At 52.5% G+C, this 25,377-nt stretch overlaps 3 protein-coding genes and 5 non-coding genes across 8 annotated transcripts; 1 reads left to right on the top strand and 7 right to left on the bottom strand.

Moving 5' to 3' along the window:
• Positions 1–293: 293 nt before the first annotated feature.
• On the bottom strand, positions 294–10,183 carry DKC1 (dyskerin pseudouridine synthase 1). Its single transcript, XM_039572064.1, has 15 exons — positions 10,111–10,183; positions 9,874–9,935; positions 9,366–9,452; positions 8,728–8,819; positions 8,026–8,210; positions 7,488–7,552; positions 6,802–6,928; positions 6,314–6,444; positions 5,197–5,340; positions 4,642–4,762; positions 3,819–3,937; positions 2,684–2,787; positions 2,189–2,255; positions 1,389–1,547; positions 294–982 (listed from the first exon to the last, which is right to left on the bottom strand). The coding sequence occupies exons 1-15, from the start codon at positions 10,124–10,126 to the stop codon at positions 917–919; spliced, it is 1,545 nt and encodes a 514-aa protein (XP_039427998.1). The 5' UTR covers positions 10,127–10,183; the 3' UTR covers positions 294–916.
• LOC120412056 lies at positions 3,449–3,524 on the bottom strand. Its single transcript, XR_005604735.1, has one exon. It is a non-coding gene; the product is annotated as a small nucleolar RNA SNORD83 (small nucleolar RNA).
• Positions 4,157–4,403, bottom strand: LOC120412057. Its single transcript, XR_005604736.1, has one exon. It is a non-coding gene; the product is annotated as a small nucleolar RNA SNORD17 (small nucleolar RNA).
• On the bottom strand, positions 6,014–6,146 carry LOC120412063. The gene has a single exon (XR_005604742.1). It is a non-coding gene; the product is annotated as a small nucleolar RNA SNORA36 family (small nucleolar RNA).
• Positions 6,530–6,605, bottom strand: LOC120412060. Its single transcript, XR_005604739.1, has one exon. It is a non-coding gene; the product is annotated as a small nucleolar RNA SNORD83 (small nucleolar RNA).
• On the bottom strand, positions 7,140–7,386 carry LOC120412058. Its single transcript, XR_005604737.1, has one exon. It is a non-coding gene; the product is annotated as a small nucleolar RNA SNORD17 (small nucleolar RNA).
• Positions 10,184–11,409: 1,226 nt separating the features above from the next.
• On the bottom strand, positions 11,410–12,764 carry F8A1 (coagulation factor VIII associated 1). The gene is given in 2 exon segments (XM_039572357.1): positions 11,410–12,065; positions 12,068–12,764. Coding segments are annotated over 2 exon segments (1,065 nt in total). The 5' UTR covers positions 12,750–12,764; the 3' UTR covers positions 11,410–11,682.
• Positions 12,765–12,925: 161 nt separating this feature from the next.
• On the top strand, positions 12,926–24,654 carry TRMT2B (tRNA methyltransferase 2 homolog B). Its single transcript, XM_039572244.1, is given in 11 exon segments — positions 12,926–13,138; positions 14,561–14,807; positions 20,042–20,112; positions 20,555–20,701; positions 20,812–20,906; positions 21,440–21,465; positions 21,468–21,653; positions 21,764–21,869; positions 22,034–22,152; positions 23,088–23,187; positions 23,749–24,654. Coding segments are annotated over 11 exon segments (1,437 nt in total). The 3' UTR covers positions 23,876–24,654.
• The last annotated feature ends 723 nt before the right edge of the window (positions 24,655–25,377 follow it).

Here is a 25,377-nt window from a genome sequence, read left to right on the forward strand (position 1 = left end):
GCAAGCTTTTCCTCACAAGGATTCCAGTCCCAGCAGCACGAAAAACGTGTTGGCTGGTCACCTCCTGGTCACCTTCTGCCCCCCCCAAGCCACATCCCCACCTCCAGCCTTCAGAGCACACTGGGCATCAGAACCAGGCAAGGCAACCAAAAGCTCTGCAGTGCCATTCCAACAAATGGGTAGAAAAGAGCAGGGAGCCAGCCAGAGGGACACACTGCCCTGGTCACTGGGGTACTGGGGACCAGCACGCCATGAACAAGCATGTCCTTGTGCTATAAAGCAAAAAGGAGGAATGAAATTTTCTAATCCTTTTATGATATAGGGAGAAAAAAAGGAGTGAAGAATAATCTGGGTGGACTATTTGTTCTCATTTAACCGAAGGTCAAGCCAAGTGTGTGGCCAGGTTAAAACAAAACACAGTCCCTCAAAAATAACTGATCTGACTGTCCCCATGCAAACCCATTCACATGGGCTGTGACAAAGCCACTCCTCCAGGCAGCATTCTTTAACATTCTTTAACTGCCAGGTAACAGCTTCAGCCTTGTGAGAAGAGGAAGAAAGAGGCAGTACATGAGGGGGCAGAAAGATGATTCCACCCTCTCTAGGTGAAAAGAGAGACCAAAGAAGAGCCAGAAGCTACAGTCTCCCTGAAGATACCACTTCTGTTGGAATCATGGTGCTCAGCTTTAGAGATCAATCCAGTGCAGGGACAGTGAGGCACCCCGCTCCTCTGGCAACCCTTAAAACAGGATGAAGAGGGGCACCTGAGCAGGTCAAACACTCACTCATATAAACAGCAGAAAAGAACTTGGAACTTGCTGGCTCCTCTGCCACACAGCCAGTCCTCCTCCTCTCAAGGCCTAAAACTCCTCCCTCGTTATTGATGAGGTTGCCTGCTTTGGACAGATCCAGTTGTTTACTCTGAGCTCTCTTCTACCTCCTTTTGTTTCTTCTTTTTCTTCTTGGTGCTGGTCTGACTGGTCTGTGGAGAGGTTGGACAGGTCAGGAAGCCATCAGAAAGGAATCCCACCCCCACTGCTCGTTTCAGGAGGAACAGCTCCACCCCAGGAGCAGGGCAGGCTCCCCATGGCTGCGGTGCTCCTTCACCACCAGCACACATGACTCCAGCACAGACTGAATGCCAGCACCATCCTCCCACAGGGACCCACGACAGGGCACCAGGGCACAGAGGTGGCCTGGCAGGAACCCACCAAAAGTGTCCTAGGGCACCTGCCCTATCTCCCACCACCCTCAGCCAGTTCAGTTTAAAATGCACCTCAAATACCTCCTCCTCTGCTGCAGGGATGCATTAAACCTGGAGGTAATTAGGGACAGACAACAACCTCTCCCGTGTTTGGACCATACCCTGGCAGTATACAATTACATACCACTTCTATTTGTTCTCCCCCACTCTCAGCTGCCTCTTTGGCCTTCTTCTCTTTCTTCTTCTTTTTCTTTTCCTTTTTGCTCAGCTCCTCTGGTGGTGGTGTGGCAGGGGACGGTGGGGTCACAGCTTCATCACTTTCACTCTCTGAGTCTCGCTTCCTCTGTTAGGGGAATACACTGTCAGACACGCCAACACCTTCCAAAAGAGCTCAGCTGAGGGGAAAACTGATGGCCTGATTCAATACAACTTCATTTAACAATGTTTTGAGCAGGCAGGGTGACCTGCAGACTGTCAGTGGTCCAGTCCAGCATACACTGTCTAGGATTTGCTTCTGCCAGAACTGTCCCCTGTATTTTTCAGTGTTTCCTGTACTCCAAATATTAGTTTAAAACACCGCTGCACCTTTCCAAAGGCATGCAAAAGCCCTGAATTAGGGAATTTTAGCTGCAACTCTACCATGGACACTTCTGCAACTCTCTGTAGTCTCCAAAAAGGTTCTCTGGCACAACAAATCTCTGTTGTGGCTCCATACAATACATTTTCTTGTGCTGTGTTGAAGAAGAATATGCCCAGGGCTGGTACAGCCTGGTGTTTGAGTTGCAAATTGGCCTGGTGGGAAATGGCTGGAGCTCCAGGCAAGGAGGCATGAATGGGGACTGACCTTGTGCCTAATAAAGGGTATGGAAGACCCTGGACTAAAAATCCTCATTAGACCAAAAGGCAGGTGTGGGCAAAGTGTGGGCAGATCACAGGAATAGCAGGGGCATCGAGTAAGAGCCAGAGAGCACTGGCAAAACTCACTTTTGCAGCCCTGTCCACCTCTGAGACAGCTCGGTGATCAGCAGCTGCTTCTTTCCTGGAAGTGTCCCTGAAAGAAAAGATCCCCAGGTTGCACAGGACAGTTGTTGTCTCAGCTGCTCTGGACAGGTACAAATTCCTGTCCCCTGTAGCCCACCCCAGGAGCTGGGTGGGGACATTGGTGTGGGGGAGACCTGCAGCCTGCACCAGGGCCAGCTGGGCTGGGCAACAGCACGGCCTCCCCCATTTGATTTAGCAGACTGACTCCCTCTAAAACCACAACAGGCTAAAAAGGGATAACTGTCTGCTCAGGGCCTTTCCTTCCAACACTGCCCAACAGCAACACACTCCAAGAAACCCAACTGCATCCCACAGGTCCAGACAGCCTTGGGCCAAGCCTAGCATGATCCATGCACAAACAGCAGCATCCAGCCCAGCCCTTGCTGCACAGTGCTCCCCTCTGAACAACCCTGTGGGAGCCACACACCCAGTACCCACCTGTAATCTACATACTCCTTCTTCCAGGACTCTGGTGTGCTCTCATTGGGCTTTCCATGCTTGTCCAGCAGACCCTTCTGGATCATCATCTTCTTCTGACTGGCCTGAAAGCAAAGTGCAACAAGTCAAACTGCAGCTCCAGGCAGGAAAAATCCTCCCTCAAGATAGGAGGAGGGAATCCAGGAACAAGCCAAGCCAACAACTACAGCCTTAACCTATCTACCACTGTTCCAAGGACCTTAAAACAAATGAGACAAAACATCCCCTGCACAGCAGCCTAAATCTCAGACAAGAGGCATCTTTATCAGTAAATAAGGGCTAATTTGAGGGGGGAGTCAAAGCAACAGTAATACAACTGCACATCATGGACCTTGGATCTTTGACTGGGCTTTTCCAGCTTAACAACCTGCAGCATTTGAGCTGAACCACTTGTTTGCAAGATTTTGCAAAGGACTCCAAAATGCTCGAATTGTCCTGTATTACCCCACCTTTGCTGTGAGACAAAGGTGCAGGCATCCCCAAAACTTCCACCTGAACCACAGGAATGGAATGAGCCACAGCAACTTGACACTGGGTTTTGAGTCCAACCTGCATCAGGCCAGCCTGGCTGCAGTTAAGCTACTACCACATGCCTGAGGTGAGAGAGGAACCAACAATAGGTGTTCCCACTGCTCCTGTCCTTCAGGCACAGGTTAGTGTCTCACAGTGTGGATTTAAGCAGTGCTGCAGCAGAAGGAAAAGAAGCTCCTTGTCCAGCCCCTCTAGAGCCATCAGCATGGGGTGATGGATGAAGGTCATCTTTGCACAGAGTGCTAATGCCATCCACTTCACATCATTTGGCTCTTTACCAAAGGAGGGCTGGTGCTGTACAGACCTGAGGAGCCCATGCCTGAACACCAGCAGTGGCCCCCAGGCTCTTTTGGGAGGGAAAGCCTCACTCCCACCAGCACTGGGCTGCCAAAGCCCCGTCACTGGGAATTGCCACCATCGTGGCTCCAGGAGGCCACAGCAGAATTACACCAAGGCCCTGAAGAAGACACAGGCACAGCTCTGCCCAAGGGTCCCAGAGTCCCACATCCCAACAGCTGGGCTCCCACCACTGCCCTGGGACTGACCCCACGCCCACAGCACTCACCTTGGGACCCAGCCCCCATTTCCGGGGATATGTGTCTCTCTCCATGATCACTCTCTTGATCTTTGCCACAATGCCATGGTCACACGTAGAAATGACTGCTGTGGTCATCAAGGCAATGGCTGCAGAAGCAGGCAGGGAGGTCAGTAACTCTTGAAGAGCAGAACTTTGACAGCCTATTCTGCCTCTGTCCACACAAAGAGGACCAACACCCCCCACCAATGTCACCCCAAGGACTCACTGGAACTGTCACACAGCTGCTCTGAAGACCCTGGTTAGAACTGGGCTGGAGTCCCTTTGCACTGATCTACCAGCAGGTGTGATGTGCCTGGTGGCAGCATGTGATCAGACACCATCCCTCGTCCCAGTGAGGATGGAACCCCCTCAGGAGGGGCTCCAACCCTGCCAGCACTGCTCCCCTCCTGCAGGCAGCCAGCCACACACCACAGCAGCCCCCAGTAGGACACTGGGACGCTGCAGGATGTCTGGAGGCCACACAGCACCCAGATCCTAGAACAGGAGCTGGGGTGCTGCAGGAGGGCAGCTCCACTGCACTCAGAGAATGGATAAACTGTGTCATCACCTCACACGCAGCACACCTGAGCATCACACAGCTGCTGAACCCCTCACAGCTTGCCCAGGACTGATGCAGCCACTGTTTCTTAACATCCTGCCCAAAGCCAGCTGCCTTGGGCCCACATTCCCCATCAGGAAGCACTAATTAAACCTTCTGTGCATGGGGACTCATTTGTGTTGTGACTTTACTGTCACACAGCCTGTTGTTTCTGCAGGTAGCTGGGCACAAGGAGAAGGAGGCATTTCATACCTAGGCAGATGGCTTCTCCTTTTGTGGTGATGACAACAATCTCCTGGTTAAGCTCAATACCATCCTCATACCGCAGAACACCAGGCAGCATGATCTTGGCTCCATAGCAAATGGCATTAACCTGGAAATGTAGGGAATGGGAGGGCTGAGAAGCTATTACAAGAATTGAAGTACGAAGTGCCTCTAATTTTTAGCTTCCCACTGCCATTACCATCCCAGCAATATCATCCCTAAGTATCTATTCATTTTTGTCCACTATATAAAATTTGGGAGCTTTGGAAGAAGAAAGCAAAGCCCCTATCACAGCAAAGAATGGGAGAGGCAGATCTCAGCATCCTCCCCAAGTGAGGAGAGCAGATTCTCTGTCACTGAATTCATGGCTCTTGCATCTTCGTGGTGATGTGGCAGCAGCCCATGAGGTCCTACACAAGTCACCATCAGGACAGCACCAGATATCACATGGTTCCTGACCCCCTGTATATTCCATCAGCTGTACAAGTCAGGAGGACACTTTGCAGTGTCTGTCTGTCCCCCAGCACTGCCTCAGGAACTCACCGCGCTGTCTTTCATGACGAGCCTCTTGTGTGAGGTCAGCAGCTTCTCCAGGGGCAGGATGACCCTTCGCAGGTAGCTGTCGTCCTTGTTGTTGTCATACTGCCACTGGGCGTCCAGCACGTCGTGCATGGTCACCATGTTGTCCTGCAAAGACAAAACCGCCCTAAACTCTCCCACCAGCCACCAACTTGGAACACACACAAGAGACCAGCTGAAGTCCAGCAGCAAATAGTGTTTGAAAAAGGGAGTAAAAACAGATGCCAATCACAAGCATAAAAATACAACATAAAAGAGGCAAGAATACTTTCCATCACCAGCTTGAGGTGAGCCTGACTTGGACTACCAGACCTCCATCCTCCTCATCTCAGACAGCACTTGGATCTAGGGTCTAAGGTCTGTCCACACGAAACTTTTAAATATGACCTAACTTAAGTTCCTGGGACTCCTAGACAAAGGTTAGTGAGCAGAAGTGTAAATTAACCAGCTCTTCAATCCATGACATGGAATAAATTCTGAAGCAGTTGTGAGCACCCCAACACCTGGAATTCACAAATGACCCAGTGATTACAGCTGTGCTAAGAGCACAGATGGGTGGGGAAGCACTTGCACTCTGACACTGCTGCTCTGCAAAAAAAGAAATTCATTCTGGAGTTTGGACCAGCAGCAGGATCTATCAATGACCAGGGTGAAAAGACTGTACAAGTGTCCAAGATAACACAAGACTGCATCTTCCAGGCTCATTCCAATGAACCATGTTCCCTGAGCTGTGCTGACGCCAAGCAGTCACTTCACACTCCTGAACTTGTGGGATGCTGGGGTCTGTAGGCTGAGAAACACAGGTGACAGAAAACAAACTTTCAGCCACCACAGTGCACTTCCCAGTCACTCACTGTTCCAAAGTTTAATTACCAGAACAGGAGCAACATCCTGAACTGAACTCAACACTTTGGTTACAGACCATCTACAGCAAGAGCTCACACTATTTGGGGGCTATTCACAAAACTCCTCCCAGAGCCTAAACCTCCTACTAACACTGCAAAACTCACGAAGTCCCAAGGAACTCTTGCCATCCTGACAATTTCAAATGGGCTGGTTATAGTCTGAGGTGCCACTGTACCATCTCTCCCAGGATGCCTGAGCGGACTCTGCGGAGCTCTTGCATCTGGCCCCCCACGCCCAGCAGCAACCCCAGGTGAACGCAGAGTGTCCGGATGTACGTGCCTGCTTCACAGCTCACCCAGAAGATACCTGAAAGGCACGACAGGATAGAGAGTTTTTAAGCAGAAAATAAACCACATCCTTCATGAGAAGCTGTATGCCCAGCCCTTCCCAGAGCCATCAGCATGGGGTGATAGATGAAGGTCATCTTTGCCCTGAGAGCTAATGCCATCTAACTGACATCATTTGGCTCTTCCACAAAGGGTGCAGCAGTACAAAAAAAAGATGGGGTTTGCTTCCCAGCACACCAAAGCAATGCATGAAGCAGTTACTGCTGGACAATGGGAGGATTGAGGTCTTAAGACATCTGCCAAAAAAAGCCCATTTCACAGAATGTTTAATCAGTTTTCAGCTTTATAGGAATAAGGCAGGAAAGCCCTGTTTTACCTAATCTTCTCTCAGGTTCATACTCCACCAGCTTGCTCTCGTAGATGGTTCTGACTCTGAGTTGTCGTTTGACAGCAGCAATGAGGGGTGGCCGCTGAAACAGGGCACCTGTCAGGGTTTCTATGGCCTGAGGGAGGAAGGAGAAGCAAGAGTTCACACCTGTGCCCTAATGCAGGAGCACCTTGGAGTCTCCAGCAACTGTGACCACTTCCAAGAGTGAGAAACCACAAGGTTTATCCTGATTTGGTGATGCCATATTTAATAAAGCAAATCCAAGCCAGTGATGAGGTCAAGATGGCAGTGAGCACAGCCAGGATTTTTCCATCAGATGGCAGTATGTGATCAGACACCATCCCTCATCCCAGTGAAGATGGAGCCCCCCAAAGAGGGGCTCCAACCCTGCCAGCACTGCTCCCCTCCTGCAGGCAGCCAGCCACACACCACAGCAGCCCCCAGTAGGACACTGGGACGCTGCAGGATGTCTGGAGGCCGCACAGCACCCAGACCCTAGAACAGGAGCTGGGGTGCTGCAGGAGGGCAGCTCCACTGCACTCAGAGAATGGATAAACTGTGTCATCACCTCACACACAGCACACCTGAGCTCCATTCCTGGCCCCTCATCTCCCACCAGTGCCCAGCACTCTGCATGCCAGATGCCAGCATGGCTAAGAGCACCTGAGACTTACCCTGGCCAGCTGAGCCTCACTTTCAATGGCATTGTGCAGCCGAACAATTCCCACATACTCTTTGCCTGAAAGAATGACAAGAGCAGTCAGGAGCGGCCACTTGCATTTGCTGTTGACCTCAAGGTCCACCCTGCTTCACAGCCACACGTCCCCAGACACCTGAAATCCTAACAGCCGCCTCTTCTAGGAAATGGGCATGGTTTATTACAGAGTTGGTTTTTCTTCCAGGGAAATAAATCTAAACGATATTTCTTCTCTGGACTGCTAGAGGCTGAGACCCTAAGTTCAACTGGTACATAAAACCATGTCAGAAGTGTTTTCACTGACTTATAACAGCCCAAGCACAGAGGAGCAAAGAAAAAACCACCTGAGACAACATGGATGCGTCCTCAGGGGCTTGGAGTAACATGCAACCCTTAAGGTCATGGCACTGAAGACTTAAGATAGACTTTTTTAAGTTTTAGAAATCTCCATTTTGTCTCCAAAAGCACTTCACACATCCCTAGTCACTGTAAATGGTCCTGGGCAACAAACATACCTGCACTCTGCTGAGATTTGACCAGCCGTGTGGCCCTCTCGATGCACACAATGAGGCACCCAGTCACCTTGGGGTCCAGGGTGCCACTGTGCCCCGTCTTCTCCACTCGCAGGATGCGCCGGATCCACGCAACCACCTCGTGAGAGGATGGGTTGGAGGGTTTGTCGAGGTTAATAAAGCCAGACCTGTAGTGCAAAATGGCAGGGAATGGGAGCTAAGCACCAGGGCAAGCACAGCAACAGTGCAGCACCTTTGAAATACTTGTCAGGGCTGCAGAGAAATGTATTTCTATACAGCCAGATACACAGCTCTCGGTGAGCCCAGAGTGATCTGCTCCACGCACAACAGGTGATATAATCAAGGAATTCTCTTCTCCCCCGCCTGCTTAACACTACTCTGCACTTAAAACCCCCCAAACTCTACAAGCTCTGAGCAGTTTCAAAGCCCAGCAGGCCAAGGGACTTTTCCAAAAACCCCAGAGAATTGCTCAGGTGGTTTGCATGTTCATCCACAGACCTGCAGCAAGCCCAGAATAAAGAAAACTTTACAGGGAGAGATCAGTGGGTCCTACTTAAATATTTATTGATTATGGCAAGGCACTGAGTCAAGCAGAAAGGTACAAGGGGAATCCAGACAGAAAATATTTTAAAGGTATTAACTGTGCAAGAAAAATAAACCACTCTGGGCCTGTATTGCACTCACCTAACATAGTCAGAAATCTCTCTCTTCAGGGGATTAGCACCGGAAGGAAGAGGTGTGTAGTGTGCTGTCCTCACATTTAACTTGTCAAAGTTCTACAAAATCCAAGCAGAAGTTACATGTCTTCTTAAGCTCCCTTGATTTCAGTGTTGCTGTGCTGCAGTACATTCCCCCAGGCACACCAGGCCTGATTTGTACATTTAAGTGATAGAGCCGCTTCCAAAATGAAAATGGCCCAACAATGAAACCACGATAAAATTTTACAAAAATAGAGAAAAATAGAAATCCTGGACTGAAGGAGATGGGAAAGCAGCACAATATACACATTTACAGTGCAGGATAAATCCAATATGCCCCAGAAACTCAGCAGAAGCAACCTGGAAATCTACACAGACCACAGGCCATGGGCAGACCCAATTAAAAAAACTAAAAAATATGGCGGGATCTCTACAAAGCACGGAAACGTACAAAACTTAAATGTTACTGCTGGAGAGACTTTGTAACACGATTTCTGCATGCAGAGCACCACGTGTGCCGCTGCCCGCGAGTCGGGCTTACACAGCCGGCAACAGCTCCAGGGGCAGAGGACAAAAGGAGCGGGAACACGGACGGGCCACGAGGTTGAGCAGAAGCCGCCCTACCTTCAGCAGCAAGGGCCACTGCGACGTGTCCAGCTGCGCCACCCGCGACTCGGGCTTGATGAGAAAGTCCTCGGTGTGCTGAATGTCCTGGCGGGGGGTGAAGTTCAGCTCGATCAGAGAGGGGGAACCCGGCGGGCCGCGCTCCCGCCGCCCCACGCGCCTTCTCCACGTGGCCGGGGAGGCTCCGCTGCCGCCACGCGGGGCGGGCGCGCTCCCGCCGGGGATGGGGCGGGGGGAGCCCGTCCCAGCCCTGCCCACGGCCCCCGGAGCGCGTCCCACGGATAGTGGTGGGGGAGCCCGTCCCAGCCCTGCCCACGGCCCCCGGAGCCCGTCCCCACGGATAGTGGTGGGGGAGCCCGTCCCAAACCCTGCCCACGGCCCCCGGAGCCCGTCCCCACGGATAGTGGTGGGGGAGCCCGTCCCAACCCTGCCCACGGCCCCCGGAGCCCGTCCCCACGGCTGGGGCTGAAGGAGCCCCCCGGCCCCCGAGCCACCCCCCCGCGCTCACCGCTACATCATCATCCGCAAGCGCCCGCTTCTCCTTCTTCCGCCGCTTCTTCACGCTGGAACCTGCGGGAGCGACACGCCGGGAGTGAGCGCCGGGAGCGCGGCAGGGCCGGGAGGGGAGAGGGGCAAAGGCCCGGGGGGGGGCAAAGCCACCCGCAGACCCTTCCCCGAGCGGGGCCACGCCGGCCCCTCCCCGCCGGGACTCCCCGCGCCCCCGCCGGTCCCCACCGCTGCGCACCGTCCCCGTCCGCCATGGCCGCGCCGCGTGCTGTCCCCGCCGCTCGGAGCGCAGCGACCGCCCCGTCCCGACGCGCCCCGCGCCGCCGCGTCACCGGCACCGCGCCCCTTCCGCCGCCCGGCAGCCGCCTTCGGACCGCCCCCGGTACCACCCATCCTTGGCACTGTTGTCCAGTTACAGTCCTAGTAAGAGTTTTCATCTGTTGGGATTTTAAAAGGACAAGGGCATATGTGATTTCGCCGCATGGGTTTTTAGTTTTGCTTCCCGGCCTGGCACGTTCACGGCTAATTTAGCCATGAAATAATATCCAGTTTGGATCCGAGCCTGTCTCGACTACTGTTTGACCTTATCAAAAAGAGGCTTGTGGTAATTAAGGCTTCTTAAAATTAGCAGCTTCCCTGTTTGTGTTTCAGAGGGGAAAAAGGCAAGTTCTTCATTATTTAAGTGTGGAAGATGAAAAACACTTGAAAAACATTTGAAAAAACTGCTGCTTCCAGATTCAAATGTTAAAATCAGATGTAATACCAGTGCTTAACAGAATTACCTCTCACCTCTGGCTTCTCTCCCAGGTGTACCAACAGGAAAACCTCAGCCTCTGCAGGGTTTCTGGAAGTGCTGGCTGAGATAGTTTGTTTCACTGACCATTAGCTGGGTGCACTAGAATTGCTCTTTATTCACTCAACATGTGCACTCTCAGGGCGTTTCCCGCTTCCAGGATAAAGCCTGCCCTGCTTGAGGTTGTATCTTACCACTGCTGGGATTTAGCAAGGCCTATACCCAACAGCTGAGTGCACCAAAGACAGCAGGGTCTTTTCTCATCTAAAGACCAGCTGCCTTCACTTAAAGGCCTCAAGAAGCAGAAAGCAAGAGACAGAAGTGCCCAAGAGCAGACGGATAAGAGCTGAGAATTAAGCAGATAGTCCACATTCCAATAACTCCTATAACTTCACCACCTTCACCACTAATTCGATCCTCAAATTCCCTCAGCTGCAGTGGATTTGCCATCGTGCAGGCTCAGTTCTCTAGGTTAGCAGCTGCTACAGAGACTGGAGTCAGGCCACCATCACCCCAGGAATCCCTTGCAGGTCAGTGACCAACAACTCCTTTTGTCCACCACAAAACTCAAGGACTCGTGTTGGCTGCAGTGTCTGTTGTTTTCAGGAAGGGGAAAAATTTAAATCTTATTTTTATGTGGGTTTCTTTTTGGTGGGGTTTGGTTTTTTTTTTTTTTTTGTTTTGTTTAGAAAAAGCAACTGTAACAACATTTGATTCCTAGATACCCAAATCCTCCAACACATGCAAATTGCAGCCAGTCTTTTAATGAACAGCTTCCTTCTGCCCTGAAATGGCCTTTCTTCTTTAGGGTTACACTTTTTTCAAGCATGACAACTCCCAGTACATACAGTGAGTAGTTTACTGTGACACAAGGCAAACGTGTAGATGAACATATTCTCTCATCAACCATTACTTCATTGTGTTACAGAACTCGTATTAAAAATAAATAATGAAATAGAGTCTGTGCTGGCACCGCCTGAAGCGACCAGTCCGACCTGTCCCTGCGGGCGGCGGCGCTCAGAGCCCCTGTCCGGCAGGGCTCAGCATCTCCTGCAGCACCAGGTGCAGCAGATGGTTCTGTTCGGCGCTCAGCAGCGGCCACAGCTCGGCCTGCAGCGCCTTCAGCGCCTCCGCGTCCTTCTCCTGGCACGCCAGCACTGCCGACTGCAGCAGCAGGAACAGCTCGGCCGGCAGGTAGCTGGCGGCCGGCGGCAGGCCCCCGCCCGTCCCGGTGCCGCTCCCGCTGCCCGGTCCGCCGTCGGGCGCCTCCCAGCAGTACTGCTCCAGCGTGCGGGCGTGCTCGGGCAGCAGCTTGGCGGGCGGCGGCTGCAGCAGGAGCAGCAGCAGCACCCGCGACACCTCGCACCGCGCCAGCACGTCCAGGAAGGCGCCGCCGGCCGCGGCCCCGGCCCGGCCGCACCACCCAGCCCGGCCCCGGCCAGCGCCTGCGCCCGCGTCAGCGTGGCCAGCGCCCCGGCGTAGTCGCGGGCCAGCAGCAGGCAGGACGCGCGCTCGGCCAGGCAGCGCAGAGCCTGCAGCGGTAGCCGCCCGGCCGTCAGCAGCTCCGCCGCCCGCTGCAGGGGCGCGGCGGCGTGGGCGGGCTGTCCCGTGTCGCGGAGCGCCGCCGCCAGCTCCAGGCACGGCCCGGCCGCCAGCGCGGGCTGCCCTCGCTCCAGGTGCAGGCGGGCGGCGAAGGCCCCGCAGCTCTGCGCCGCCGCCACGTGCTCGCCGAAGCCACCGCGCAACCCCAGGCGCTGCCGCAGGTCCCGCTCCTGGCGCAGGAAGAGCCGCGCGGCCTCGGCCAGCGCGGCCGCCTCGGCAGGGCCGTGGAACAGGCTCTGGGCGCAGCGCGCCACTGCCAGCTGGCACCAGGCGGCGTAGGGCAGGCTCTCCTGGGCACGCAGCTCCCGCGCCAGCGCCGCGAACTGCTCCGCCGCCTCCGCCACGTTCGGCTTCCGCAGGAACCGCCGCCGCAGCTTGGCCGACACCAGCCGGTACCGCGACAGGAAATCGCCGTCCCCGCCGAGCCCCGGCCCGGAGCCGCCCGCCCCGGCGGGGCCGGAGCCGCCGCCGGCCGACAGCATCGCGGGCCCAGCACGGAACTGAGGGGCCGCGCTCCGCCGCGCGCCGCCGCCCAATCAGCGCCCGCCCCGCCCCGCGCCGCCGACCAATCAGCGCCCGCGCCGGCGTCTCGTGACCAGTGGGGCGTGGCGAGAGCGCGGCCACTGCAGACAGCGCGTCCCAGACGTCACTGCCCGCGATGGGCGTGGCCATGCGACGCGGGACCCACACACGGGGCGTGGCCAAACACGGCGAGCACCGCTCCGGGCACGCAGCTGGCCTAAACTGTGTTGCGCTCCCTTGCGGACGGGAGGACCTGCGCTCCTGCTCCTGCTCCGGCCCCACCGGGACGAGGAGCGGGACCGGGACCGGGACCGGGCAGGGAGCGTGCCAGGCTCTGCAGCTGTTGGGGGTAACGGCAGCAGCCAGGTTCACACAAGAGCAGTTCTCCCAAATGGTAGCAGGTGGGTGGGTGAGCCTCCTGGCCAAGGACGTGTGGCAGCACATCCTTTTTAGGAATGGAATTTTAGGTGACATCAAAGGGTGACAGGTGAACACTTGGACAAGAGAACTCTTGGCGTCTAGATAAACCACGTCTGACTCGGGAAATCTCCAGCGCTTCAAATATTTCGTGATGGAGAGATTAAGTGAGCATGGGACCACGTGTGCTTGCCTGCTCCTTGCTTTTCCCTGAGCATCTGCTGGAGTCACAGCCTGGGCTGAGCAGGCCCCTGGGCTGGCTGGGAGAGGCTGTTCTTGCACTCCTGTCCGTATGACCGCATGTACCCAAATGCACCCACGCTGCGAGCCCAGGTGACACGGCAGCCGGACTTCCCTCCTGCTCTCTCGGCAGTCCTGAGCATCCCATCGGGCAGGCTCGGTGCCAGGTGGCACTGAGCTTGCAGTCTCTCCCAGGCCAGCCCAGCACAGCCACGCAGTTGCTGAGACACTTTGCTACCCGTGTCCCAGCAGTAGAAGTGAAAGCTCAGCCCTCCCCAGCACCGCCCGTAAGATAAAACAGAATTGCCCAATCAAAATTTATAAAGAAATAACATTTATTATGTGACCGAAATATCGGTCTCAAAAACCACGATCGAGAAAAGCAGCCCCGAGCCCGGGGTCGGAGCTGGGTGAACACGCATAGATCTGACCTCTATCGCATCAGAGCTCCCAAGTTCACAAATGCTGCTTCGGCTGGTCCCTTCTTATACAGTTTTTTTTGGCAGAGTCCGAATTAATTTTATTCTTCTCGCAATTTAGCATATTCATGATGTTTTCTTGTCCCGAAGTTGGGCTGCACAAAGCCTTTCCTGGGTCTGATGAATTGTCCATCCTGGATGATGGATGGGCCATCTCTGGTTCCTGGAACAGTTATTCTTAGTTCCCGGAATGTCCAATTCCTTATCAGCTGAGATGTAGATATCAGAAGATAGTGATCAAGTCATCATAGTGTTACTGTCCCGGTGATAAGATCCAACCCCACCTGGGGTGGAATCCTCACCTATTGATTACATCTGTGCTGAAAAAAACTTCTTGTTCAACTGCTTTAGTGTTGTGAAATTTTCCTCTCAGCCAGGTTGGGGGGGGGGGGGGGGGGGAGAGGGATTTAAAACTCTGTCTCTGCATGGTTTTATTACATTTCAGTTTTCTACATAACAGCACGGATTATATACTTTATTTATAACAGCCCGGTCCCTGCTCCGCCAGCACCGCCCGGCTCTGCCCGCTCCCCTTCCGCCCGCCTCCCTCACAGCCCCTGTGACGTCACCGCCGCGCCGCCGCCTGCCGTTGGTCGTTTCTGGCCCCGCGCCTGCGCACTGCGCGCCTGGAGCAGCGCTGCTTCCGGGTTGCGGGGGGCCGGCCCCGCCGCTCCCGGTGCTCCCGTCGCTTCCCTGAAACCCCGTCCCAGTTAAACCGGGGCTTCTTTCCTTTTATCTTTGGCTTCGCCTCTTTACTGACTGCTTCCCTCGCGGCAGAGCAGAGCCGCAGCCTCAGAGGCTCCACACTCGCTTCGCAGCTCTGGGGTAACGAGCCCGCGTCTCATGCACACACTTTCATCCCCCTTATCCCCCCAAAAAGAGGTAAGAAAAAATACCTTTCTCGGAGTCTTGGTGCACAAGATTTTACGTGTTTAATTACCGCGGTACCTCAGGGAGCCTTTTCTTTCCTTTCTTGTTGCTTTGTCTCCTCTCTTGCGCTCCGGGTGTTTGACTGCAAAGCCCCCTGACCCCGCCGGGAAGCACAAAGCGAGGCCGCCAAAAGCGGGCGGGGGCCCCCCCTGCTCTGGGTTCCCCGGGAGATCCCAGAGCTGAGCCTTTATCCCCGTACGGGCACCAAATTGTGAAAAACGAGGTTCGCTATTTGTAAAATTTGAAGGGAAGTTTAAGAAAAGGGACAATTAGGAGACAACAGCAAAAAGGGCGGCACGGCCGGGTGCTCCGGCAGAGAGGCAAAGGCGCACCTGTACAGCCAAAAGATCGGCTTTAAAAGTACATCGCTTATTTTTATTCATCACCATCATGCATCATTCATTAATTCTTTGGAGCTGCTGAGTATCATCTTATCAGTCTTATCGTTTTCCTTGGCTCCATTCCGTCTGGTTTCGGGTTCTCCTGATAAAATTTTCCAGGAATGTGAAGACCCCCCCGCATCCTTCCCAAACTGAGCACCCAAACTACAGACATTCTACAGCGTTACATTACAGAACCCAGGCAAAGCTTTTCTCACATTAAGGAACATGAAAAAAACAACATCACAATCCATTCCTAACAATGATGGAACGTGCGAAAAGCCAACATCACAATACCGTTCGGAACAGAGGGATCGGCGTTTATGCGCATGCGCAGGCGGAGTGATCCGCCAGAGGGACTATTTGTGATGCGGTCCTGCCAGCGGAGGGGTCAGCGGTGATGCGTCCCCGCCCGCGCATGCGCACTGATCCACTCATCCGCAGCCATCTGCGCACGCGCAAGGATCCGCGCATGCGCAGCTGCCAAAACGAGCTTCACTGGAGAATTTGAAGGAAAGTTGAAGAAAAGGGACCGTTTAATAAAAGTTTAAGGAAATCAGGAGACAACAGCACAAAGGGCGGTACGGCCGTGTGCTTCGGCAGAAAGCCAAAGGCGCACCTTTACATCCAAAAGATCCTCTTTAAAAGTGCATCGCGTATTTTTATTCATCACCATCATGCATCATTCATTAATTCTTTGGAGTTGCTGAGTATCCACTTATCAGCCTTATCTTTTTCCTTGGCTCCATTCCATCTGGTTTCGGTCTTTTTTTTTTTTTTTTTCTTCTGATAAAATTTTCCAGGAATGTGAAGAGCCCCCCCATCCTTCCCAAACTGACCACCCAAACTACACAGACATTCTACAGCATCACATTACAGAACCCAGGCAAAGCTTTTCTCACATTAAGGAACATGAAAAAACCAACATCACAATCCATTCATAACAATGATGGAACGTGCGAAAAGCCAACATCACCGTACATTTATAACAAAAGGAAAAGAGCAAAGTCAAAATGATCCAGTTTTGTACGTTTGGTTGGGCCGAGAAGGAAATAAGATCCGACCGTGTCTTCTGGCCCAGACATGGCTCTTGAAGTCTGGGTCTGTCAGGCTTTACTAGGATTTGTAAATTCAAAAGAACTCGTTAACACAGAAGAAAGCAAGTACGCTTCATGCTGGGTGGGAAAGAGAGTCTGAGGGGATAAGAATTTTAAAGTTGTCCGAGACCCAAGGAAAGGAGCAAAGGGAAAGCAAGAAAGAGAAGGGCTGGGAGCCCCTGGAAGCATCGCCCCCTCCATTCCCGCCTGCCTCGCCCCAAGCCCAGGCTCCTGTGGCGCCGCTCGCAGCTGCAGCGCCGCTCCCGGAGCCCGAGGTCCCGCCTGTGCCGGCTCTCAGGCACCGCCCGCGGCTCCACCGCTTGTCCCGGCGGCGGCGGCTCCGCCGGTAGCCCCGCTGTTCCCGCCGCCCCCTCCAGCCCCTGCGGCTCCAGCGGTAGCCCAGCCCGCCGCTTTCGGTGTCCCTGTGCCCGGCCCCAGCCCGGCTCTCCGCTCCACACCCAGCCCGCCCAGCCCGCCCCGCTTTCGGTGTCCCTGTGCCCGTCCCTAGCCCGGCTCTCCGCTTCCACAACCAGCCCAGCCCGCCGCTTTTCGGTGTCCCTGTGCCCGGCCCCAGCCCGGCTCTCCGCTCCACACCAGCCCAGCCCGCCGCTTTCGGTGTCCCTGTGCCCGTCCCCAGCCCGGCTCTCCGCTCCACACCAGCCCAGCCCAGCCCGCCGCTTTCGGTGTCCCTGTGCCCGTCCCTAGCCCGGCTCTCCGCTCCACACCAGCCCAGCCCGCCGCTTTCGGTGTCCCTGTGCCCGCCCCAGCCCGGCTCTCCCGCTCCACACCAGCCCAGCCCGCCGCTTTCGCTGTCCCTGTGCCCGGCCCCAGCCCGGCTCTCCGCTCCACACTCCCAGCCCGCCGCTTTCGCTGTCCTGTGCCCGGCCCCAGCCCGACTCTCCGCTCCACACCAGCCCAGCCCGCCGCTTTCGGTGTCCCTGTGCCCGGCCCTAGCCCGGCTCTCCGCTCCACACCAGCCCAGCCCGCCGCTTTCGGTGTCCCTGTGCCGGCCCTAGCCCGGCTCTCCGCTCCACACCAGCCCAGCCCGCCGCTTTTGGGGCCCGCCCCGGCCCCGCCCCTGCCCCGGCCCCGCTGGCGGCCCAGTCCCGGCCCGCTCCCGATGTCCGCGGCCGTTCCAGCAGCCCCTGCCCCCGCTGCGTTCTCTGCCGCGGCTCCATTGAACGCGGCTTCGGCCCCGCGGGCCGCGCTGGGCCCGCCGGCAGCTCGGCCTCCTGGCGCCGTGGCTGCTGCGGACCCGTGCAAAGGCTCCACGCCAGCCTCTGGTACCGGCCCAAGAGCTGGTGCCCTTGGCGGTGCCGGCAGCAGCCTCCGCCTTTGCTCCCCCGCTCCTGGAGGAATCGGCCTCCGAGAGGATTCCCACCTCCTACCCCCCTCCCTCCCTCCCTCGCCTGCACCGTTCCCCTGGCAGCGACCGCTGCTGCTGCTCCTCTGAAACGAGAAGCAAAACACCAAAGGTCGATCTCGAGGAACGAGCCCTTTCCGAAGGAAATAATAGCTGTAGACGGTTCTTCCAGATGTGTACAAGGAAAAAGAATGTCAGGGTATGCTTTAGTTGATGGGGGGACTATGCACACTGGAATATTTAGCACACAAGAAGGGAAATACATCTACTGATTCAAGGTACGCTTTTGGAGGGGTGCACGCCTTTGGGAAAATCTGGGAAGAAAGGGGATTGCTTGGTTCAGAGGGAGAGGGGCTGATGCATGGGGGACTTGTTTTGGAGGTTTTAGAGGCATTGGAAGTGCCTGAAGAGAGAGCTGTGGTACATAGGGGGGGGACAGCGGGGGGGATGGCCTCAGAGATGGGAGGAGGGAGTTTGGCAGATCGGGGGGGCTGAGGATGCTGCAGAGAATGGGATAAAAAGGTTTGTGTTAATTTTGACCTCAAAGAGTGAAAAATTGGAGACTCCAAAATTCAGTGAAACAGAGGAGAAAGAAAGAGGGGGGGAAAGCCAAGACGAATGTGGAAAATGGAAACTTCCTGACAGAAGGCAGTTACTTCATAAGTCACTCACCAGAAAAATATTAGAAAACGTGCATCAAAAAACTCATTGGGGTACTAAGGCTTTGTGTGATCACTTTCTAAGGAATTATGGGTGCATTGGAATTTATGGGTTGGGTAAACAAATAACTGAAAGATGTATGGTTTGCCAAAAAGTAAATAAGAAGGTGATGAGAAAAACAACTTCAGGAGGTCGTGAGTTGGCTCTCCGACCATTGCAAAGTATCCAAGTGGACTTTACTGAACTCCCCCAAGTGCAGAGGTGGAAATTCATGTTCGTAATAACAGACCATCTTACCCATTGGGTGGAAGCTGTTCCCAGTGTCAGAGCCACAGCCAGTGTAGAATGTCAGTCTTAGAACCAGTCTTAGAACAAATTATTCCTAGGTATGGAATGATTACTAAGATAGACACACTTTACATCGAAAGTTTTACAGCAACTAACTCAAGCCTTAAGAATAAAATGAGAACTGCATACCCCATGGCACCCACAGAGTTCAGGACGGGTAGAGAGGATGAAACAAACTTTAAAGAGAACCTTAACTGAATTAGTAATTGAAACTCAAATGTCATGGGTAAAATGCCAACCTCTGGCTTTATTGAGAGTTCAGACACAACCAGGTCAGACCTGAGAGTGTCACCTTACGAAATGATGGTTGGTGTTGAAGATGAAAGTTTGCTAAGAAAGTTTCACAGATGTATGGGCTTGGCGGAGAGATCTCTGAGTGTGGAGCCTGAGGATGGGACAGAAATGGAAGCAGGTTTTGATGTAGAGTGGAAGATGTTTGCTGAAACATTGATCACTGAATGGGTGAGAGGACAAAGGTTGGAGATGAGTTGGAAGAAGATTTTTGTGGTTAGGACAGAGGTATGTGACTGCAAACAAGGACATGTTTTTCACTGGGTGGGTGGGTCTCAGGAAGAGCAGAAGTAAATAGAAAACATGTTTTTGCCAGGAAGAGAGCTATGGCAGGCAGACAAGGAATGTTGATGTGGCAGGAAGAAGAGAGGTCTGAGAGTGTTCCACTGTGAGCTTGAATTGTAGCTTGCTTGCTCTTGTGAGTGGATGGTGGTGACTCTGGGGTTCTATAGGATATGTACAGTACGGTGGTGGCAGTACCTAAGATAGGCTATAGGCAAATGTGAAGGTGTTGTGTATGGTGCTTGTTGGTTGTTATGTCTTGGGATACTCAGCAAAGAAAGGTGTACAATGCTCTCTTGAACAGAAAGCGGCTTCAGTTATGCCTACAAGCTGTGGCTGACAGCTGTGGGGCTGGCTCTGGATACCCACTCCCTGAAATGCTGGGACTTGGCCTATGCAACAAACAGCTTTCAAGAGAGCTGCCTGAAGTCCAGACATCCTTCATGAACCCTTTTCCTGTAGTTTGGGTTACCCTTTTTGAACGCCCAAAATGAAACTGCTACCTATGAATTAGGGGAATGAGTGTTAAAGAATATGTCAACACAATTGCAAGGACCCTTGAAGATTTGCAGTTCAAAGGGATAATCCCTCAAACCACTCCTTTAGACTTTAAAATCCATAACATCCATCCGGGGGAGTGGGTGTTAGTAAAAATATGCAAAGAGCAATCTTTAGGTCCACAAGGGAAAGGTCCACAGTTTGTCATGTCAGATGGTTTATGTGCCCTGAACCAGAGCAATTAAATACCTGTCCATCTCTCTCCAGAAAGAAATATTGTCTGTGTGAAAGCCAACCATGTGGAGAACATACTCTCAAAACATAAACAAGTAGCCCAGGTAAATAAATGTCATGTCTGTCCCTTGACTGTGGAATAGAGAGACTCCAATCAGTCTTAATTGGGAGAACACTGTAATTTTAATTATGCTGTGTTTTCAAGTCCATTTTTATGTTCTGAAAAGTTTCATGCCTGATTCTAGTTGGTGGATAAATACTTTTATAAAAACTCACATGTTAATATTGCAGCCCCTAAACTGTCCTGAGTAAAGAAGTTAATCAAGTGATAATTAATTCCCGCTGGTCTATTAAAATACATAAGAACTGCAAATTGAAATTATTGAAATGTGTTCTCTTTCAAGAGCCTGGAAGGAGCTTTCACTCAGTGTATTGAAATCAAACAGAAAAAGCAGATCATAGTGGTGGAAGGGCTGCCTGTCTGGGGGGCCAAGAGCAGGGCAGTTGTCTTCATGGTACTAAAGGTGCCATTTCCCCTCGGCTCAGTGCTATGAGGAGTTCATCTGTCGCTCCCCCCTGGACTCCTGCATCCTCTTCCATGAAGGAGGACACTGGCGGGAGCTCGTGGTTCGCACCACCAGCTGTGGCCACACCATGGCCATCATCACCTTCCACCCCCAGGAGCTGGGCCAGGTGAGCACGTGGGGGACAGGGCAAGAGGCACAGCAGACATCTGGCCTGCTGGGTGTATTGCTGGGGAGAGGGGTCTAATCAGGTTACTTTTCCTTCCTCACTCTTGACAGGAGGCACTGGCTACTCAGAAAGCATTGCTGAAGGAGTTCTTCATGTGTGGGCCTGGAGCAGTCTGTGCCTTGACTTCACTTTATTTCCAAGAGAGGTAACTGCCTCGACAGGGGGAATGAGTGGAAACAAAGCCACCTCCTTCTTCTACCCCCTCCCTGACCAAATTCAAATTCCACCAGTTCAGGGAGTGCTGGAAGAGAATGCCAGATGTTTGGATCCCTCCTGAAGGTGTGGCTTTAGATGGCCCCATCTTTTATTTTTCCAGACTTGAAATATTTGAAGACACTGTGGCTCTACCTCATGGGAATTACGAGTCTGGGAAACTAAAGAAAAAACTTCCAGTGACTATCCCAAGACAGTAAATCACGTGAATGGCAAAATAGGGGGAATAGGCCTGAGGAATGCTGCCTTCTGCTAAGTCACTTTGATCCTTTTAATGACATTTAGGCTGTGCAAGTCACAGATCTCTTAAAAAGAATCAAAATTCTTTAATCTTGTTGAAAGGCTCACATGAAGTAAAAGTTGCTGAGGGGAAGAACCATCCTTTCCTTCCCATGAGCACCCTGGGAATGGAAACCAGCTCCTCTCTGCTGCCTTCTAACAGCTTTTTTTTGTGTGATTTGCCAGCACCATGACACGCTGCTCCCACGAGCAGTCCCCTTCCAGCTCCTCCATGGAGCACCGCACATCTTTGAAGAACTGCTTGGCCTGAAGTTCCGCATCTCTCCAGATGCCTTTTTCCAGGTCAACGCGGCTGGAGCAGAAGTTCTGTACCAGGCAGTCGGGGAGCTCTGCCAGGCTACTGGGGACACCATCCTCCTTGACATCTGCTGGGGAACAGGTGGGTTCCTGGGCTCCCACAGCTTTGCATTCCAGAGCTGATCCTCACTAGGTAAAGGCCTGTTTCTTCAGCATGAGTGTATGGAGTATTTTTGTTTCCCGTGTTTCCAGGTACAATTGCTCTCTCTCTGGCTCACTGAGTGTCCAAGGTTATTGGTGTTGAGGTGGTGGAGAAGGCAATAGAGGATGCTGAGTGGAATGCAGCATTCAATGGTGAGTTCAAACTGCTGTGGCAAAAAGTTTCAAACTAAATGCTGAAAAATCGGAGTAGAAGTGAGCAGAGGGACCCTAAGCAGTTACCTCCACACAGCAAAGGGTGGTTCACATTATACCTAACTCTTGGTGAGACTCAGTTCGTGTGGTTGCATTTTTGTTTCACAGGATCTCAAACTGCGAGTTTCACAGTGGAAAGGCAGAGGCTGTGTTGCCACAACTCCTGGGATCGTGGGAGGATGCCCAAACGCTTGTTGCTGTGGTGAACCCCTCTCAGGCTGGCCTACGTGAGAGAAAATGCTATTTATTTTCATCTTGTAAACAGAGAGTTTTGAATAAGTTCTGTGAGACCTGTTATGCTGGCTCCAAACCCTTTCCTTGCTTAGTCTCTAGTTTCTTGTTGCTGACAGCAGCTAAAATCCCATAGAGCCTGCTGTTTTCAGTGCCTTCATCATGCTTTCTCTTTTTTTTTCCTAATTTTCTTTCCATCTTTCACAGGCTTACACAATTATTTAGGAGAGAAGGGACCTCTGGAGGTCTGTGGTGCAATCTCCCAACTATAGCAAGGCCAGCTTCAGAGTTTTATAAAGTTGCAAAGGGCTATAAAGCCTAGCTGAGGTTTGAATGTGTCCAAGGGTGTCTCCCCTCTCCTCAAAATGTTTTCCCTAAAATATTTAATCAGAATTTTTCCTTGCTGCCATACATCTATTGCTTCTCATCCCCTTCTCATGCCCCTCTGAGAAGATTCTCAGTTGTCAGTAATCCCCCATGAGGTCCCTGAAGATAGCAAATGGATCCTTGCTTACCTTTTCCCCAGGCTGAATAACCCAGCCCTCGAACTGTCTCAGTGGTCTCCCCTGGACTCCCTCCAGTGTATACTGGGAAGTCACACACTGGTGCTGGTGCCCAGATGCACTCTCACAAGTGTGTGTGGAAGGTTTTATGTGCCTTTGCTTAAAATTTTTTCTCTCATCCTCCATCCCCATGGGAAGCAGAGGGACTTCTCCCATTGCTCTTCCCTACCGGCCAAATTGGCTAAGCTGTCAGCAGTGTGGGTCGCACCCTTGGCCTCCTGAGAGACTGCACCTGAGACAGGACATGGCAAAATAGGCATCTGTATCTTTGACAGTTCAGTGCAGTTCTGTGATGCTGTGCAGCCATTCCTTCTGGAGAGCTCAGGTGCTGGTGGGTCCCTGGGAAAGCAGGGTGTCTGTTTTTGCAGATGACAGGGTTGTACGAGCCATCCAGAACTGCAGGTCCATCCGCAGGCTGCTCTACATCTCCTGCAAGCCAGAGGGCGAAGCCATGAGGAACTTCCTCGAGTGAGCACTCTCCTCCTTTTTACTGACCTTAGTGACAGACCCTGTTAAGTCCAGACAAGGCATCAGTGAGGAATAGCAAATAATGCAAATGTAGCACAATGACACTGTGCATCCTTCTCCAAAAATAAGCCCATCTGGATGTGGGATACAGAGTCAATTGGGTTCACTGCAGGAAGGTTGGCCCCTAGCCAAGAAAGCGAAGCCAAGGGGATTTGTCACCTGCTTAGGGGTTAATCATGTAGCTTTATCTGGTCAGCCTTTATCTGGGGTAGACCCAGGTGATAAATCTGTCTGCAGGTAGCCATGAAGGCAGTGCAAAACCGAAAATTGAGTGTCTTTCAGCTGGGATGGCTTGTGAGAAAGGGAGCTTTAAACTTGCCACTGACTGTTCAGAGCTGGTTTGGGATTCAATATTGATGGTTCCACACCTCAGCCAGTGTCAGCTGCAGACTCTGTTAGTCAAACACAGGATACCTCCTTTGCAGATCCCCCTTGGATTGTGGTACCAGTGGTGGGAAGGCTTCTGCTTCTGGTCTAAAGGATGCTCTTTGCTTTCCACAGGCTGTGCTGCCCACCTGACCCACGGAAGAAGCTGGCAGGGGAACCATTTACCCCCGTGTTGGCTGTTCCTTTTGACATGTTTCCTCACACTGTGCATTGTGAGCTGGTGCTGCTGTTCACCCGCTGACAAGGAGGCGGGTATGAGCTCTGAGAGCCTGGGAAGCAACCTCCCGCTGTCCTGAAGAGCCAATGTAGTTAGGATTTTAACTTATTTCCTGGAAAGTTGTATAAAAATAAAAAAAATTGGTTTTTCTCTTACTTTGGGTTGCCTAGCAACACTGTTCTGTAAAGAACTACTTGGATTTCTGGGGTGAAAAGGTTCTCTGTAGCATTTCATCACCCTTCCTTCCCCTGTAAACCTTGGGCTGCTGGTTAAAGCAGCCTGGAAAATACTCTCCCTGTGTTGAGGAATATGCCCAGGGCCAGTAGCTCGGTGTTCCAGCTGCAAATTGTGCCCTGGATAGTGGGAAATCGCTGGAGCCCCAGGCAAGGAGCCGTGAATGGGCGCTGACCTTGTGCCTAACAAAGGACACGGGACTTCAGCGCTGGCTGGGGGTGGGTGCCTTCTGCACAAACCAATGAACAGTGAGAAGACACCAGACTCTAATTCTCCACTGGTCAGAACTGTTGTGCAAGGGGTGGGAGATTTAGGATGGAAGAGTATGAAAGCCCAGGGATTCCTTTGTTGGGATCCCTGCCCGGAGGAGGCACCAGCTTCGGCAATGAGATTTTTCTATAAAATGAAATGAAGAGAACAGTGTCTCTCTTTCCACACCTGTCTCCCCCTTCTCCACTAATGATTGCTGATGCCTAAATATGAAGTGCCCTGTGAAAATGTCAGCTGCAATATTTTTCCTCTTCAGGATGTTCTGCAATAGCTAATTAAAGTTTTTCTTCTGTTTTGTATGTGTCCTGTCCTTCTCACAGTGTTGTTATATTCCTCCAGCTCTTCCAGAGATGGAGCTGCTGTAACGGGGAGCCTGAGTGAGCAGAGTTCCCTTGTGTTGTGTGAGTCTCAGAATGTTTCGAATCAAGGCTGATAAGCTCCCAAGGAAACTGGGAGAGTTGCCTGTATTTTTCAGACTTTCAATTCCAGTCCCGAGATTTGAAAAATAACAACAACCAGTTTCTCAAGCCATGGGGCCTCAAAATACATGTGTTTAGGACTTGAGAATTACTACACCATAAAGGGAGTGATGATGAGATTCCTGACAGGCATAGGAAGTGTTACCCTTGCACTATCCCATGGGTGTAGGTTTTCACACACTGTTGCAGCCTTTTGTTTTCATTTTATACCGAAGGATGCAGTATTCCAGCTGTTCTTTTTTGTGTAATTATACCTTGGTTTCTCACCGTGAGATCTGAGTAGATTTTGTCTAGGTTTTGGTCAAAAGGAAATTTGTCACATTAATTGCGTGACAGACAATGACTTTAAATCAGAAACTAATAGAGGATCATAAAACCTTTCCACTAGCCTCTGGAGAGCTGAACATACAGGATATGTTTTATCTGCAGTGGAGGTGGGTGACACAAGTGTCTTCACCTTCCTTTTTGAGCATCAGGTTCCAGGAGAGCCACAGGGACAAAACATTTCTTTTTCTTTCCCGGCACAAATAAATGAAGCAATAT

This window comes from Corvus cornix, chromosome 4A (assembly GCF_000738735.6).
Source record: "Corvus cornix cornix isolate S_Up_H32 chromosome 4A, ASM73873v5, whole genome shotgun sequence".
Lineage (NCBI taxonomy): Eukaryota > Metazoa > Chordata > Aves > Passeriformes > Corvidae > Corvus > Corvus cornix.

Excerpts from the sequence above, each read along its gene's own strand:
- DKC1 (XM_039572064.1), bottom strand. Across the intron at positions 6,445-6,801 it reads TGAACCTGAGAGAAGATTAG|GTATCTTCTGGGTGAGCTGT; the intron begins GTAAAACAGGGC and ends CGTGCCTTTCAG. Across the intron at positions 2,788-3,818 it reads AATGGGGGCTGGGTCCCAAG|GCCAGTCAGAAGAAGATGAT; the intron begins GTGAGTGCTGTG and ends CTTTGCTTTCAG.